This window comes from Danio rerio, chromosome 24 (genome assembly GCF_052040795.2).
Source record: "Danio rerio strain M-AB ecotype USA chromosome 24, GRCz13ab, whole genome shotgun sequence".
Classification (NCBI taxonomy): domain Eukaryota; kingdom Metazoa; phylum Chordata; class Actinopteri; order Cypriniformes; family Danionidae; genus Danio; species Danio rerio.
In genome coordinates this window covers 24,337,501-24,356,198 of record NC_141044.1, presented here as the reverse complement: position 1 = coordinate 24,356,198, position 18,698 = coordinate 24,337,501, and the positions used below count along the sequence as shown (strand labels likewise).

The 18,698-nt window shown below is 36.7% G+C and overlaps 3 protein-coding genes across 9 annotated transcripts in view; 2 read left to right on the top strand and 1 right to left on the bottom strand.

Moving 5' to 3' along the window:
* spice1 (spindle and centriole associated protein 1) overlaps nucleotides 1-7,865 on the top strand; it is a 38,453-nt gene extending 30,588 nt beyond the window's left edge. For all 3 annotated transcript variants that reach the window (XM_087308565.1, XM_087308566.1, NM_001008636.1), the window contains 7 exon segments: nucleotides 68-191; nucleotides 838-942; nucleotides 2,419-2,765; nucleotides 4,583-4,766; nucleotides 4,840-4,918; nucleotides 5,013-5,070; nucleotides 7,538-7,865. In XM_087308565.1, coding sequence (XP_087164691.1) covers nucleotides 68-191; nucleotides 838-942; nucleotides 2,419-2,765; nucleotides 4,583-4,766; nucleotides 4,840-4,918; nucleotides 5,013-5,070; nucleotides 7,538-7,591 — 951 coding nt within the window. In that variant the 3' untranslated portion in view covers nucleotides 7,592-7,865.
* The window catches only part of vipr1b (vasoactive intestinal peptide receptor 1b), a 738,286-nt gene that overhangs the window by 138,596 nt on the left and 580,992 nt on the right, over nucleotides 1-18,698 (top strand). The gene's annotated exons all lie outside the window — the stretch shown is intronic.
* The window catches only part of LOC101884469 (uncharacterized), a 15,313-nt gene continuing 4,702 nt past the window's right edge, over nucleotides 8,088-18,698 (bottom strand). Inside the window, exons 3-7 of the mRNA XM_087309515.1 lie at nucleotides 17,897-17,935; nucleotides 17,567-17,818; nucleotides 14,959-15,063; nucleotides 14,627-14,863; nucleotides 8,088-11,913 (exon numbers count right to left, since the gene is read on the bottom strand). Of these exons, the coding sequence (XP_087165641.1) occupies nucleotides 10,565-11,913; nucleotides 14,627-14,863; nucleotides 14,959-15,063; nucleotides 17,567-17,818; nucleotides 17,897-17,935 (1,982 nt within the window). The 3' untranslated portion in view covers nucleotides 8,088-10,564. The remainder of the gene's footprint in view (nucleotides 11,914-14,626; nucleotides 14,864-14,958; nucleotides 15,064-17,566; nucleotides 17,819-17,896; nucleotides 17,936-18,698) is intronic.

Genomic DNA, 18,698 nt, shown 5'->3' with positions numbered 1-18,698 from the left:
TATTTTCAAGTTTGTTTTGATTCAGATGCCAACTTGATGATGATGTTTGCTGGTTGTTTTCATACAGGCGAGGTTGCAGCTGCAGATCTCTGATCTAGAACAGCGACTAAATGCTGTTAACCTGATAGCGGAAAGACCAGATTCTGCAGAACCTCACAGAACAGTGCAAATCATAGACAACACAACTCAAAGTAACCATCACAAACTACATGCACAGACTGTAAAAAGTGCTGGGTTCCAAAACAATTCTTTCATGGTGTCCCAACGCAAATCGATTAAGTTAACTTGGTTGTTTTTATGAATTTAAGTGGATTGAACAAAACAATCAAGTTGTCCAGAAAAAAAACTCAAGAATTTAGTTGATGCAGCTCATTTTTAAAAAAGTATTTTAAACAAGCAGCAAAAATAGGTGCAGATGTTGCACAAGATCTTTGAATATAGAGTCTGTTTTATTTATTGTTTGGATTTTTTTATTGTTATAAACCTGTGTTATAATGTTGTTTATAAACTGTCTGTAAAGAAAAACATTAGGTTGAATGGGAGTAATGTACTTAATCCATTTAAACCATAAGTCAACAAATATCTCTATGTCGTTGTGCACACTGTATGTAATTTTTTCCATAATGAAAATATTTTTCAAAACACCAATCAAATCTTGCATTTGTGGTGGATAAGGTTTTTACCAGCTTTTAGTAATGGCTTTTTTTACTTAAAGCAAGGATGACTCTATACATATGTTTGTTTTTTCTTTCCAAGGAATCACGTTTTTGTTTTGTCGTGAAATAGTCTTTGAAGCTGATATGGTGATAAATTGTAAACTCTTTATGTAATATCTAGGAAGCAGTCATCTGGAATCTGAAAAGGATCTACAGCGACAGGACTTTGTCTCCGCAGCTGTGCTGCTCTCTCCTCCTCGCCAACGAGATGGTCATCCTCATGCAGGTCAGTCTGAAATACGGAAAAATCTCTCAATCTTTCGGTTTACACCCAGTAGTGTTGAGGGCTTAACACCGACAGAAGTATGAGTGTTCATTTTGAATGTAGCACTTTGGAGCATGTTGAAAATTTTCTGTGGTCCTTTAACCCAGTGTTTTTCAACCATGTTACTGCAGGACCACCAACGCTGCATGTTTTGGATGTCTCTGTTGTCTGTCACACCCATTGCAGGTTTTTCAATCAGGTGTGTTTGGTGGGCAGATCTCCTGGTCCTTCAGGAAAGGGGTTGAGAAACCCTGCTTTAAACTACAAAGCTAAGCATCTAAGCATGTCCTGATCTTGCTAAGTCATTTTAAAAATTAGAACAATAGATTGACAAATCAAAGTCAAGTTTTATGGTCTTGTCTTAAAAAGTAAAAAAAAAAATTAAAGACATCTGCACTATTAAATCATATGAAAGAATAAACAGCTAAAAATTGGTAACACATTTAAAAAAAAAAAGGCACACTGCCACTAATGAAGGTCAAAACATTATCTTAATAAATTGTCTTTCGAGAACAATAGTAGCAGTGTGCCTTTTTAAAATTTGTTTATGATTTCGTTCTTTTTAATTTGATTGAGCACCTACTTGTATATATATTTTTTAGGATGTGTGCTCACTGACCCCTTTTCCACCTTTAAACCACTCTTTTTAATTAGAAAAGTTTGACTTGAGTAACCCAACAACCACTCAGAACACCTTTGCAACCCTATAGCAACACACTAAACTCTACCTAGCATAAACCACCATGTAAATTTGACTTTACACCTTTAACTGCATACAATTTATTTTAATACTGTCGTAACTATCTTTGGATGACCAAAAACATCATTTTTTATTTGTAAAAGAGATTTTTGACTTGAGCCAATTAACATCCATTCAGAATTTTCTCAGCAACTGCATAAAAATTCCATTAAAAACAAAGTTGTGTCAACATGCTGGTACGGTTTGCTTGAGCTCATTTACTCAGAACATGTGAAATATTAATAATAAAAAATATACATCATCCTAGCTGCCTAGCAAGTACCCAGAGCTGTGAATGCATGAATATCAATGCCCTAGCAACCATTCAGTTTACCTAGGACTGTGGTAGCTAATTTAGTACACCCCAAACCACTCTTATTTCTTTGAAAATGTTTCAAATAAATTTAAAAAAATAGTGAAAGAATATTAATGATAACTCCTGATTTGGGCCAACATGCAAGCACTCGGAACAACTAAAAAACTGCATAGTACACAGAATAATTCAGAAAGTGTTTTATAATGACTGATTTGTTATTCAGGTGTACTTTGTTATGAATAAACAATCACAATTGAAGCATATGTGTGAACTTGTGTTTTTTTTTTTAAGTCACTCGCTTTTATTTCTCTTGTAACTAGGTTAAATGTAAGTGACTCATGCATGTGTGTATGACTCAACAGTATGTTTGTTACTTCTCCAGCGTTTCGTCCACATCCGCATGCAGCCTCACAGCTCAACAGTGGCTCCTGTGCTGCAACAGGAAGTCAGGGTTCACTGGAGGACTTTGACATCTCCATCTCTCCTTCCTCCTTCGCTAGTCTACCACGACCCGCTCATTTGCTGGACGATCTCTCCCAGGATGCCATGCTGGAGGAGATTGCCGAACTGACTCGACAGAATGCTGCCATAAGGGCTCAGTTGGTGCAGCAGCGTCCATCTCCAGCTGGAGCTTCAGTGTCCAGAGAGCTGAGTGCAGAAACGTTCTCCACAACCAGCTCTGTGTGCAGACAAACACCACACTGTACAGAGCTACAGCAAACACTGCAGGTTAGTTATGCACTGATCTCGTTCAGCACCGAGTGGTGCGGTATGGTGCGCTTTTATGGCCGCTTCCACTGTCAAAAGGTACCAAAAAAGCAAACCGTACCGTACCACTTTTTGGGTACCCTTTTGACAGGGTACCTAGCATGACAAAAGGGAACCAAAAGGCTAAGCAAGACGCGCAGCGGAACACTATTGGTTTACAGAGAAACATCACTAGAATGTACACATGTCAGGAGAATGAAAACAAAGGAACCGCCATTTTTAAATACATAGCCGAGACGAAACTGAGATGAACAAACTGCCATGTTTATCATCACCTTTTAGACTATTATGAATTTAGAATGATGGAATTACTTTCTAACAAGAGGTTACATGTGCTGGCAAAGATTAAAGATACAGATGGGAGGTTATTGTGGGCTATATGTTGCATGTTTTTGTACCCAAATAAGGACTAAATGCATGTTGTGTGTGGTTTTTCTGTAATTGGTAACATATCAGAGACCATAAACAGGGGTTAATTTGTGCTGGAACACACCAGATCCGGCACGTCATTTTACTGATCCCCCTCCTCAACCGGCCGTCCTTCCCCTTCCGTTGTTCACTTTTTACTTTTTTACGCCACTTCCCAACCCTCTCCACCTTCGTCTGCGACACCCCCATGCCATCCAACGCCCAACCACAAATATGTTTATCTTCAGCATATATGTAAGCTTTTTATTTTGAGTTAATTTTAAATGATAGATAACTCAATTTTTATCAGTTTTCAGAAATCATACAAACTAAGTTTGCTTAATAAAAATTTGCGAAAATTCAGAAAGTGGTCTGTTTTTGGCAAATTACTTGTTTATCTATAATAATTACATTGTTGCGCTGGCTTAATAATTTTGTGTAACCCTGTTACATTTCTTTGATTTAAATAGAAAGTCAAAAAATAAAATAAATATATAAATATGCTTTTGAGAAAAAAGATTTGTTTTTCTGATATTATTGCTTTTAATTTGATCTCAATATCGGTTGTGATGTGTGTATATATATCACATTTGATTAATAACTAAACTTGTATATCTTATTTGTATTTTTCTTATTTGCAGTTTTTTGTTTTGATGAAAGAAACATTAGTTTTATATAAAAATGTATAGTTCACTTTTTAGTACTTAATTTTGATTGGCTGAGCTGTGTTCAAAGTATGAATTCACAATGCTGTTTTGCAGATCACTTTACAGATTACACACTTTAAATAAATGCTTGCAAAAAAAAGATTTCCATCATTTATGGTTCTCAGGGTTTCTGTGGGGTCTTAAAGTCTTGAATATCAAAAACTAAATTTTAGGCCCTAAAGTCTTAAATTCACTGAAATATTGTCTTTTATGCCTTAAATCCTTTTAAACAGGTATTAAATGTCATTTTCAATGTTTCTAATCACCTACAATCCATCTAAAAAAAAAAAAAACTTATTTATATTTTAGGAGAAGTAGACAACGTGGGTTTGCTTGTTTAGATACATTATTTAAAATATGTGGCAAAGAAATAACTAATTACATTGTTTTGGGACGAGGCAAGTAAACCTCTTTTCCATATGACCAACCAGGAAAAAATCCTTAGTGTTTAGCCCTGTATAAGTCTAAAATTTCATTTATAACGATCTTAAAAAGGTCTTAAAAATCTTGAATTTGACTTTATAAAACCTGCAGAAACTCTGGGCTATTCTCAACACCCTGAGCTGTTAATCTTTCTAATCAGTTTGGTTTTATAATCTGCTTTTATAGTAAACATTGAACTTGGATGTTGTAGTTCCTTAAAATGGTGTCATTTCTGTCCAGCCTGTTTCTGCAGAAAGACCTTCAGCAATGGAGATTGAACAGAAATTACAGGAACTGAACCGCCAAAGTGCTGAAGCAAGAGCTAAACTGCTAGAGCTGATTGAGCAACAGAAACAGAGCACATCCATCAGAGTTTCTCCTGCCATCTCTCCTGTTCCTCCTCCCTCCAGCAGCACTCTCACAGGTGTGTGCGCGTGTATTAACGTCTCTTGCAGAATGAGGGTGTCTGATACATGACCGCTGTTTGTGCTTGACAGTTAAAGGATTCAATCCAGAGCCATTTTTGACACTTCCTGAGAGAAGCCATTCACCACAACTAAGTGCGAGCATGCAAAGGCAAGTTATGAAAAGTCAAGAAGCGGTTTGCTAATCACATACAGTCAGAAACATTTTCCATAGCGCTGTATTGTTTTTAATGCTCTTCTTTCAGGTCAGCTGGAAGAGTCTCACCACACAACTCTGAAAATGGGGAAATCCCAGAGAATCAGGTATGAAGTCTTGTTTTTATTACACACATTTAACCATCTATAGGCCATTTTTTTACTTGGCCATACGATGCACTTTAATTGATCCAATCACTAGTAGACAGAACTGAACACGGGTCTAAACAACGACCACATCTAGAGTTATTTTTTCATTTTTTAGAAAATGATACATTTGTATAACTGCTGCAATTTAAAGCAGCTGATGCTCCACATATTGGCTTCTAGCAAATGGCTAATTTGTAGCCTTAGTTCCTGGTTAGGCTTTTAATAAACTGAAACAGTACAAGTATCTTTATATTTGGCCACTGTTGGGAGGCGTGCGTTGTGTCCCATCAGTGATGATATACAGGCATATGGCACTGCTACTCATGTGATATTGCATTTATACAACAGTTCGACAGCTTAAGGATGTACATAAAAAAGAAAATCAAACACGGAGAGTCTAAAAACCCTTGTGTATGAGGAACTACTTCGGCAATTCATTTACATCTGCAGCTAACATCAGAACAGCAGAAACCAATGCTAGTTCGTAAACGTCACTTTAGAGCTCGTATTTGAATGATTCTCTAGCGTAATATCTGAAGTGATGACAAAACAGGTGATTTTGCTGACATTTTAAGATTATAAGGCTAAATGTGACATGACATACCATAAGTCTAGAGAGAGATCTTCCAGTATTTCTCTGTTGCAATCTCTGTTTTTTTTTCTCCTTGATGGTCTTATCATGCGGTCTCTGTTGCCATCTTGTGGATGGACAATGTCAACCGTCTTTGCTTTGCTCAGTGACAGGCTGATGGATGCCGACACACACTGAGTCTCAGAAATATTATAAATATTTAAAATTGTCACTGTCCTCATAAATAAACTGCATAGTTGCAATCTAAACAACTACATTCTCACCCAAAAAAGCCTCAAAAGTACATTATGTTGTCAACAGCTGCCTTATATGTCCAACTCTAGTGAGTTTTTTTGATCTGCTGTCACTCCGTGTGGGTGGAGTAATACACAAGGGTGTGTTAGTTGTACGAGTTCTGATATTACAGAATATTGCATGGCTATCAGCCAATCAGATTCGAGAACCAGACAGAACTGTTGTATAAATATTAAAAAAGTACATTGCCAATAAATAAATAGAGGAAACTGCTTGATAATCTCTAACCTGATTTAGTTTGAACCACTTTTTGACCTCTCTTTGAAATATGTTTAAATCTGTTTGCTTACTTAGCCCAATCGGCAGGCTGTTCCAAAGCAGTTTACTGTGAACTGAAAATATATATTGTGCATATGTAGTTTTTCTGTTTTGGTACTGTGCAGTTTAGATTGGTTATGCTTTTTTTTTGTAATAATCCCTTTACTGCTTGCATTTGTGTACATTGTTTAATTGTGATTCGATCAACCAAACTGCATCTTAATACCAGGTAAACAGGATTATATTTAGTATTTTTAAATCAAATTATTTGTGTTTCTAGGGCTGCACAATATTGGAAAAATCAGACATTGCAATATTTTGTTTGGCCACAATATACATTTTAAATAGCTCTGTTTGGAAAAATTTCATTGATTTAGATCAACTGGGATGATTATGTCTTTTTCCATGCAGTGGATCTGCATAAATTATATTAAATTACAAACAAAAAGAAATAAATAATCAGTGTTTTATAATAGCACTGCATGATATTGGAAAAATCTGACATTGCGATATTTGTTTTTCTGCAATATATATTGCAATATGAACAGAATTTCAGCAGATGGCTTAAATAGCTCTATTTGGGGGAAAATAATTAGTATATAATGATTGGGGTGATTTTATAAGGGTGTTAACCATGTATAATATATAAACAAATTCCAAGCAAGAATAATTACCATAGGGCAAAGAAAACAAGTAAAATAAAGAGTGCTTTATGGTTTTTCAGAGAGTCAATCAGTATTCAGGAACAGAAATGGAATAATAAAAATGTCAAATAAAACTGTATGGTCTTCACTGCATTAATAATTCAGCAAAATTATTCTTCATTAAAGTTACAAGCAGCTCTTAAATACTTAACACTTTCTTGAAATGCCTTTTAAACACAAGCAAATAATAAAGTTTCACTTTGTTCTGGTTATATTTCGCAGCGACTCCACAAATCTCATGTATCTCATGATTGTTGATCAACTATAATCCCAACTCAGTATTGCAGATCGTGTGATGTAACTATTGCGGACACTCACATTGTGATATTAATCCTGAAACCATATATTGTGCAGCCATAATTTACTTATAATTCTAACTGTATTCAAGTACAGAAATTGAACAATAAAATGTTCATGCTTGTATAAGTAATTTTAAAAAGTAATATCTTTATCTTTTAATCTTTAATAAATAATCTAGTCCTGCAATGTGACACATAGTGAAATTGATGTGTAAGCAATATATTGTTCAGCCCTACATGTTTCATATTCATGCTTCATTTTGTCTTGATTCTGACAGGTGGAAAAGCTGAAAAGAGATGGCTGGTTTGCATTGTCAGCTCATGTCAAATAATGTTTCTATGCACAACATGTCCAATACATCCTTAACTTGGTCTTCAATATAAAAAGACATCATGACCAGTGTAACAAACCATGAGCATTAAAGGAGTAGATACATTTGATCTAGAATATCGTACACTTGAATTCTCATATGAAGTATTTTTTATATATATATATATATATATATATTAGACATGCTTAATGACTTGTCAGGTTTATTTAATGTATGAATTTTAATATTTTTTTTAAGCAATAAAAAATGCCACAATAAATTTCAGATCATTAAATGCTTTGTATTTGTTTTCTGTTTAACATTTTAGAGAGTTTTTAACATTTATACATTTTATTTAGCAAAAATGTAAAAAAAAAAAAAAAAAATCAAATGATCAAGCAACTTTAAATTTCCTTTACTGCCATACAAAAAATCCAAAATATTTTGTAAATTATATCTGGTTACTAATAGATTTTTAGGAGCACAGCACCATATAAACCACCCAACAATAAAAATATTTTATTTAATATGCTGTTTTAATATTTTAATATACTTTAATACAGCATGGATATGAAATTACCATGAGTACTCTCATACAGGTCACATTCAAAGTCATGCATTGAGACTCGTACCATTACAGTAATCACCATTCAGAAATGTTACAGTCTTCTATTATTTTGCTGCTCCTCCAAATCTCCGATGATCACAGGGCCAAGCCACACAGAAGCAACTAAACGTAGGGCCAGTAATACTTTTTTGTCAAATGTTACCCTATGTAGTTAACAGTGCTGACCCCAAGGTAGAGATCTGCGCGGGACTAAATTTTGAATCCCGCTCCCACCCACACCTGCCAGGTTTTAGCTCGAACCCGACCGCTCCCGCTTATATTAAGCACTTGTTGTCCCGCAGCCCGACCCGCCCCGTTTTCTACCCGCCGCGCCCGATCCCGCTAAAGAGCAGGGGGAGAACAAAACCGAAAATCACCCAGCTATACAGTCCAGACAGCCTATAACAAGCTGTCTGTATAAACACACACACACACATACACATCTCTCATTTGCGCGTGCGCACACATACACACAGCAACAAACAAGCTAAACACAGCATCACGCTATTTCATTTACACACATACATACACGAGTCGGGAGCGATATTACTAGACAGCCCGCTCCCATCCCAAATTAAACCCGTTACCGACTGCTCCTGCGATTTATTCGGAAATTTATACCCGTGCTGCAGAAATCTGGTCTGGTCCCGTGGCACCCGCGGGACAGCCGCAGGAATGCAGACCTCTACCCCAAGTTATATTAAATGCTCTATCTTGGTTCTATATTTTCCTAAATAAATGAAACCTGCTGTGTTTCATCAGCACTATGATCTGATGGAAGATTCTGAATTTTCAGATTTTCCTTTGAAATGTATATGGAATTTACCACTTGCTATAGATATACATGACCATGACATTTCAGAAACATTTTGTGCACAATTTGGTTCATAGTTGTTTAGATATGTTATTTTTACATATGTTACTTAAAACTGCTCATGCAGAAGTCACTTTTAACCAAGCAGCGTTTCTGTTGGAGAGAAAATTCTTAAGGGACTCTAGAAATTCTTCGGATGGTGCACATTTCATGACTTTGCCTTTAAAATTGCACAGAGGTATGATAAATTTAGTCTCTGCTTCAGATGAATAAGCACTAATAATCGGAACTAGGCATGGGATGATAACCGTGTTCAAGGTATACGCGGTTTGGAAAAGTCAGGGTTTTAAAATCACCAAAATTTTCTGTAATCACAATACCATGAAACCATAATATTTTTATCCAAGGTTATCATACCATCAGAATCTTATACTGGCCCATGCCTCATCAGAACTGATATAAGCCAACTGACAGCTAGAATATGGAGGACACCAAGCTTTATGTCCTTTTGTGTTTCAAGCTAATAGAGATGATTGAATGTAGACATAAATGTTATGCTATTGAAACAAAAAAAAACACTAAAGCACCTGTGACAAATATGCTGCTACCGTTAGCATTTTGAATCTGTATGTCTTATAACACCTTAAAATACTGTGCCAGTGTACCATCGTACATTTAGTCACCGTTAGTACCTATTGTGCTGGATTAGACATACTCTGAAGTAGGAGCTAATTCAGTTCCCCCACATGACAAACCTAGTACTACAATTGTTCATCGTTCTTGTGGCACAAACATGTAAAATTCATCTGGGTACTTCTGCTAACAGTTCTAAGAACTATGAAAAAGGTTCCTTCAGTGCAAAACCCTCTAATAGGCCTAAATCATTATCTTTGGGGAAAAAGCATGGATATCAAAACTGCATCTAGTTTATGGCAAAAGACTAAAATGCAACCATGAAGACGTCAGTGTTACAGCTTTCACATCTATGAAAATATGGTGCGAAGCAAAACCAACTCTTAGGATTACTTGATAAAATGCCATCACAGCCATGTTTCTGAACTTTATAGATATAGACATTTCGATAGTTTGACAATAGAATAATAAACATGTTTTTAAAAAACTGTTTAGCATCAACACTTTTAACAGGATCAAAAATCTGTTGAAATTTAAACCAATAACTCACGATTTCACTTTCAGCTATATAGGAGCCATTTGGCACCCACTGACGGGTAAAAGCTGCAGCTCTCTCTTGGCTATTGCCTTGGTGCTGAATGATTGAGACACACTGGCAAAAGAAAGCCTAAAATAATGCAAAAAGCACAAACAATTAATGATGACTGTAGAAAGCAAACGCTAAATCCCAGACTCTTAAAGAGATTTAGAAATCCCAGCCTATTCCTGCACCTGTTAAAATAGAAAGTTTTTTTTCACAGTTTTTAAATTTCAATATTTGTAATATTTTACCTAAATCCTTAAAAATAAATTTTTAATCTTTAAAACTTTCAAAAATGTTTATTCAAATACTATTAAATATCAAGCTGCGGCCCGCTGCAATGTTAAGCTACTCGTATTTTCAATCCACTTCACAATCTCTATGCGACTCAGCCCACAGCCTTCCACTCCTGTATATAAACTTGACCTCACACTCCAACCCAGCGCTCTTGACCTTAAAGCAGCAGCCGTCATCCTTAATCTGAGCGCAGTGTCTCTGAGCTAGAGCCTGCAGCTCATCCCAGCCTGCACCTTCCCCCTCTCTCACCCACACTTTCCCACCGACCTCCACCAGAACATCCCCTCCGCACCACTGCATATCCCGCAGACCTTCAGCCTTGAGCAAATATATACACGCACAACGTGGCACACACACCTTAAAACGCCCCCTCCCCTCTTCATAACAAAGACAATGCAGTCGAACTAAAAATGAGGTAGGTTCTGAAGTGATGAAGCGAAGGATTTCTTCCACCCCATTATCGATAGCGACAGGCCCATGAACCCTACTCGCAGAAAAAAGCTTTGCGGGACCAATTATCCTCACTGATTCGAGAATAAACTGAAAGTTGTGATGCTCGCCGAGTTGTAGGTAGCTCTGCAAGTCGGAAAGGGTCTCCTGGTGCAGCTGCATGAGAGAGCCTATGCCTAGATTGGCAGGATTGAACTCCAACACTGAAAGCAAACGATGTCGGATTCCAGCATCGAAGGACTCCGAGTTAAAAGCAGGATTTGACAGAACAAACCGAACATGCTGGGTAACCACAGCAACTTTGGCGTTTGAGAAATCAATAGTGGTTCTCGTGGGCTGCACAACTTCTAAAAGGCGTGCAATACGAACACACGCCTCCAAATACTGTCTTGCTAAAAGAGTTGCATCATGGTCCGAGGTGGATGGAACCATGCTGCTCAGAGCTTTCCGGATGACCCGTGAAGACACGCCCTGGAAGGAAGTGACCCGGTGCAGCCTGCTTGGCCTGCAGGAAAACAAGCCTTCCACTGAAGAGGACAGCTGGAGGCCTTCCTGATGGGGATGCAGGTCCTTCAGCACCTGAGCGAGCACTCGAACACTCTGCAGGAGACTCTCAGCGTCACCTTCAGTCCAGCACTGCTCGATCTCCTGCAAAAGAGGGCCTTCGATCCGGCCGCTGGCGCTCAGCTGCTCCATCATTCCCAGGATTCCTCCGCTTGGCTTGGCCTCGGGCTCCTCCAGAACTTCCGCCATGCAGTCCCATATCAGAAAGCTGAAGATGGCCCACACTGTCCGCTGATCCGTGCTGTCATCAGGACACAGGTGGTCCCAGCTGCGCAAGTGGTCCTGGTCATGCAGGTGATCCCAGCTGTGCAGGTGGCTGTGGATCCCGCTGCGGAGGAGGGTCTCGGCCTGTTGCAGCAGCCTCAGCAGCAGACAGCCCCTCTCAGAGAGTTGGACCCCTGAGGATGAAAAGCAGCTTTTGAAAAATGTTTGTCTGTCTGTCCGTCTATCTCCCCTGCACATGCTTTACGCTCATCTGATATATTTTTTAACTGTCAACAAAAAAAATCTAAAATCTATGGGGTTTAGGATTCTTTCTGGTACCTAAACTGGGGAATTCTCTGCCCTCTAAAGTTGGGACTGCAAAATCCTTGAGTGTTTTTAAATGAGCATGGATTTATTAAGGGTAATTTTTAAGGTAGTTTTAAATTGTTTTGTTTTTACATTTTATTTTCTGATTTCATGTCTTTTTTTTTTCTTTTTTTGTCAAGTTTTTTTTATGTATCTTTTACTGCTTTACTTTTTATTTGTGTGTAAACACTTTGATCTGGTACTTTTAAAAGGTACTCATTCATTTATTCATTCATTTTATTTTCGGCTTAGTCCCTGTATTAATCTGTGATCGCCACAGCGGAATGAACCGCCAACTTATCCAGCATATGTTTTACGCAGCGGATGCCCCTCCAGCCGCAACCTATCACTGGGAAACCCATACACACTCATTCGCACACTTGCATACACTGTGGACAATTCACCCTACCCAAAATCACATGTACCTGTGTCTTTGGACTGTGGGGGAAAACCGGAGCACCCGGAAGAAACCCAAACGCAGGGAGAACATGCAAACTCCACACAGAAACGCCAACTGAGCCAGCCGAGGCTCGAACCACCAACCTTCTTGCTATGAAGCGACAGCACTACCTACTGCGCCACTGCGTCGCCCTTTTGAAAGGTACTGTATAAAATAAAGTTTGTTATTATACCGATGTCAATACAAAATGTAGTCTATTTTCTAAAGATTGAATGTTTTCCTCTTAAGGCAGGCTCAAAAGTTTTCTAATAGTTCTTTTTCGTTCTAATGTTCTTTTTTATTGGAAATGACATCTAATCATTATAGGATTGTTTTGCTTACTGTATATAAAAAAATATGTCTGGGACCTAACATTTATTGTGACTGTTTTTTTATACTCTGTATAAGAGCCATATGTACATTGTTTTTTGTTTATGTTAATAATAATGTAAAAAGCAAAACTTACTGAAAAGTAAAAAATATTGTAAAAGTAATTAAATTTTTTAATATAGAGTATATGCTGATGCAACTCACTGTCATGAAGATGGAAGCAAGAGTGTTTTGACTGTACAATATAGTTCAGTTAAGTTGTTATTAAACATTTTTCCACACGACATCACAGAACTGTCTTATGTTACTTGTGTTCAAATCCCACTTACTCAAAGAAAGAAACAAGACAAGAAGAGATGGACTGATGGCACAAACACTCTGTATTTATTTATTTACTCGTTTATGCATTTTTGTTTTGGTCATACTTTATTTTGATGGTCCGTTTGTTGAATTTAGGTTATGCCAACTTATTCTCATTAGATTATAAGTAGACTGTTATATTAGGGTTTGGGTTAGGCATGACATGTACTTGCAAAGTTTCTTATAGTCAGTTCAATGTCTGTTGAAGGAGCATATCAACAGATATTAAGCACTAAAGTCTACTAAAACTACTAATAATGGACCATCACAACTTTGTTTCCTCTTCAAATTTTTTATTTACTTCTTATCTATTTTTTTATTATTATTATTCTTTTCCTCTTCAAATGATTTTTTAAATAACTTATTTACCACTAATTTCCTCTTCAGGTTGTTTTAATACATTTTTTTTATTACTCTTCCTCTTCAGATTTGTATTTATTTACTTGTTTTGGAAAAGTACATTTATTTGTTATTGTTTATGTTCTGCTTTTGTTGTCTGTTCTAACTAAAGCACATGTCACAAAAACTTTAAAACTCACTTTTAACTATTTGTATTTTTGGAAAGAACTTTTTTTCTGCTAATTTTAAACAGTTTATCACAAAAATGAATGTGTTATAAACAGTACGTAAATTATTTTAATGTAAACACTTTCTTACACCCTGAACACATGTATGTACATTAATAATATAAATTTTATACATTGAATTATTTTATTTATTTCTTTTTATAAATGTGTGTTTGTTATAAAGATATTTGTGCCTTTATTACTTTTTGATTAAACATTACAATCCCCATATGGTACTATTTAAAATTTCATTAAATATATATGTATTTTTCACTTGTATAAATTTGAATGAATTAAACTGATCAAGTGACACAAAAATTAGGCATTTCAAATTAGTTTCTTCTTTCATAAACGCACTACATTTCTACTAAAGGGTGCAAAAATATTTATTAAGCATAAAGAACAGTAAGATATATTAAAAAGCATAAAATCAACATGATTTCTGGAGTAATTTTCATTTTCTTCAGGAGGAGGATCTGCTGCCATCCTGTGATTGTCTTTTTCTGGTGCATTTACATGATACTGCATGCATTTTGATAATAATATTACTTCATTAAGATATTACATGCATTCAAATGGTCATTTTAAATCCATTTAGATTTACACATTCGTGCGCATGCATTTAGGTAAATCATTAGGGCTTTCTAAAGATCAGATCATCTGTTAAGACATCAGGTAAAAGCAGCAGCAATGCAACATGCATACAAATATTGACATAAACTATTATGTAGATATTCTACATATATGTAAAAAACTACATAAAATAAAAAATTAATTCAATATAAATATTAGGTTTTTTCTTTGTACTGATAAGACCGAATCTTGATAAATTTGTCCATCACTTACACTGAGGGCTGAGTTCTGCCACTCTGCTCAATAGCCTGTCTTTATCTTTTGTCTTCTCCATATAGAGGGACACCAGAGCCTCCAGCTGAGCGGAGTCTTCTATGCTGACCCCTTCCAGAAGATACTCTCTGACCGTCCGACGCGGCAAACCCATCGCCACACCCACCTCACACACGTTAAATCTGATCTCAACGTCCTCAGTCAACCCTAGGTGAGCCATGACCTGCTGCAGGCCACCTGATGGAAACAACATCAGTCTGAGGTGAACTCCGGAGATCTGGTTTAATTCTAAAATGTGGTCCATTCTGGTATAATGTTGAATCGTGAATCACCTGAAAGAGGTAAAGCTGCCCTCAAGTGTCCTCTGGTTTCCTCCACTGCTATCTGCACGATGCTGCCTTCAGTCTCTTTATTATGGTCTTCCACCACACCGTTTACTACAATGAGAAGATTGCAACGAAAATTGAATAACAGGTTAGTGAATTTCCTGCTAAAGCAACATTAGAGCTTACATTTAGTGCTGTTATATAATAATATAGCATGCATTTAAATTATTTTATTGCAGTTAGTATATATATATATATATATATATATATATATATATATATATATATATATATATATATATATATATATATATCACTTTTTCCACATTTGTTTATGTTACAGCCTTATTCCAAAAGGGATTAAATTCATTTATTTTCTAAATTCTACACACAATACCCCATAATGACAATGTAAAAAAAAAATAATTGTTTTAAATTGATTAAAAATAAAAATAAAAAACCTGAAAAATCACATGTACATAAGTATTCACAGCCTTTGCGCAAGACTTTGTTGATGCGCCTTTGGCAGGAATTACTGCCTCAAGTATTTTTTGAATATGATACCACAAGCTTGGCACACCTGTCTGTGGCAATTTTTGCCCATGCCTCTTTGGTTGAATGGGAAGCGACGATCTCTCCAGAGATGTTCACTAGGATTTAGGTCTGGGCTCTGGCTGGGCCACTCAAGGAAATTCCCTGAGTTGTTGTGAAGCCACTCCATTGATATTTCGGCGGTGTGCTTTGGGTCATTGTCCTGCTGGAAGATGAACCGTTGCCCCAGTCTGAGGTCAAGAGGTCTCTGAAGCAGGTTTTCATTCAGGATGTCTCTGTACATTGCTGCATTCATCTTTCCCTCTATACTGACTAGTCTTCCAGTTCCTGCTGCTGAAAAACATCCCCACAACATGATGCTGCCACCACCATGCTTGACTGTAGGGATGGTATTAGCCTGGTGATGAGCGGTGCCTGGTTTTCTCTAAACGTAACGCCAGGTCTTCACTCCAAAGAGTTCAATTTTAGTCTCATCAGACCAGAGAATTCGATATCTTATGGTCTGAGAGTCCTACAGATGCCTTTTGGCAAATTCCAGGTGGGGAGTGGCTTCCGTCTGGCCACTCCTTACTACCTTACAGGCCTGATTGGTGGATTGCTGCACTGATGGTTATCCTTCTGTAAGGTTCTTCTCTCTCCACAGAAAAACGCTGGAGCTCAGACAGAGCGACACTTAGGTTATTGATCACCTCCCTGACTAAGGCCCTTTTCTACTGATCACTCAGCTTAGATGGCCGGCCAGCATTAGGAAGAGTCCTGGTGGTTCCAAGCATCTTCCACTTATGGAAGATGGAGGCCACTGTGCTCATTGGAACTTTCAGAGCAGCAGAAAATTTTCTGTAATCTTCCCCAGCCTTGTGCCTCGAGACAATCCTGTCTCGGAGGTCTACAGACAATTCCTTTGTCTTCATGCTTGGTTTGTGCTTTGACATGCACTGTCAACCCTGGGCCCTTAATATAGACAAGTGTATTTCAAATTATGTCTAATCAACTGAATTTACCACAGGTGAACTCCAATTAAGCTGAGACATCTCAAGAATGATCAGTAGAAACAGAATGTACCTGAGCTTAATTTAGAGCTTCACGGCAAAGGCTGTAAATACTGATGTACATGTGCTTTTTCAGCTTTTTTATTTTTAATCAATTTGCAACAATTTAAAAAAAATCTTTTTTCACATTGTCATTATGGGGTATTGTGTGTACAATTTTAGGGTACTGAATGGATATAATTCATTTTGGAATAAGGCTGTAGTTTAAAAATTTTTAGAAAAAGTGAAGCGCTATGATTACTTTCCGGATACACTGCATTAACTATAAATTACTAGTATTTTTTCATGTGGTCATTTATCCGCAATAAAAAAAAAAACGCAAACGCGATCTCCACTACTGGTGACATTTCCATGCAGCAGAGATTCTGGAAGTGTTTGACTACTGATGTATCTTCTGAGCCCTCCTCTTACTGCAGCCACCTGCTCTTATCTACACTGCATTCAAGGCGAGGCGGATCTCAAACAAGTCTAATGGTGGAAGAAAGTAGTTCCTCTTACAACAGGGTATTTGATTTTCATTTTTATACACATGATTATGCCATCAAACTGTTCTATACATGCAATATCACAGCTGTAGCAGTGCGATGTGGCTGTATATCGTCACTGGTGGGACACTAAGTCACAAGGCCGCATGCATGCCTCCCACCAGGGCTGATATACAGCCACATTACACTGCTATTCGTGTGATATTGCATTTATACATGCGCGTTTATATTTATTACAACGCATGCCATATGATTATAATATTGCATGCAAGCATTCAAATTGTTTGCATTTAATACACTGCATGCCTTTAAATTATAACATTGCCTGCATTTTTAAATTTTATGACTTTACGATATACTATTGAATGCATTTAAACTGTAATTCTGCATAAATATAAATCATCATTTTGCATGCACTTCAAATTATAATAGTGTATCCATCTAAATTATTTGGCGTGTATTTATATCACATTACACACATAATATATATACATGTAATATTTCATGCATAGGTAACAGTTTTCTGACCATTAAGTTCCTCGGCTAGCTGCTTGTCCTCATTTTGTAGGGCTGCGTAAAAGCTCTTGCACGCTCTTTCACCTTTCTTCAGACAGATAGACAGCAGGGTTTGTGCTTGCTGGGTTGGGATGAGTATTGCTTCGATTTTCTCCAGCTCCAGCTGAGTCAAAATGCCACTGGAGAAAAGATCATATGAGACCGGCAGAGCAGAACAGCCCAGGCGTGAGGACAGAACACCAAACCGGGCCTGAACATGACGTTCTGCATGGAGAAAGGACAACAGTGTGGGATGGAGACATTTACAGAAATATGTCATTAAAAATTATGGTACTTTCCTACCTGTTGGACCTTGCTGAATACAAACTGGTGCGGGTTGATCTGATTTGAGAGCACAAAATGTTACAAATGTTAAAACATTATTATTTTTAAGTTTTAAGGCAAGACACTGCAGGCGAATAGGATAAGAAAATAACTAATAGTTATAACCATAATTCTCAAGTTGGTTGATTACATTAAAAGTTACAAGATTTCTAAAAAGTCATCTGCATTTTCATTAAATAAAAATGTATTAAATTATTTAAATTATAGTTAAATACATTTGTCATAAAAAAATCTGAAATTTTTTAATTCTTGGTTTAAAATTCTCGTTTTTGAATTTTATCTTAAATATTTTTAAAGAAACTTCAGAATATATATTGATTAATGTCTTGCTGCTAAAGTAAATATTTATGGCTGAATGCATGAGAAAAATATTTTTAGAAAATTTGAAAATATATACAGTACCTGACAAAAGTCTTGTTGCCTATACAACTTTTAGGAACAACAAATAGAAACTTCTAGTTGATCATTTGGTATCAGAAGTGGCTTATTTGAAAGGCAAATGCTTCTAGATTATGCATATTTACCAAAATATGATCATTTCTTGATTTTTTTTCATTCTTTAGGACAGTAAGGTCTGACTTTGCTTAGACAACAGTCTTGTCACTTAACAGGAATAATGTACAGTATAGAATATAAAATCGTGGTGCAGTGGAAAAAATTATATTGTATATGACTCCCATGAGCTTGGGTGACTGCATCCATACTGTACATCTCTGCAATGATTTAAATATCTTATTACTAAAGTCATCTGGTATGGCAA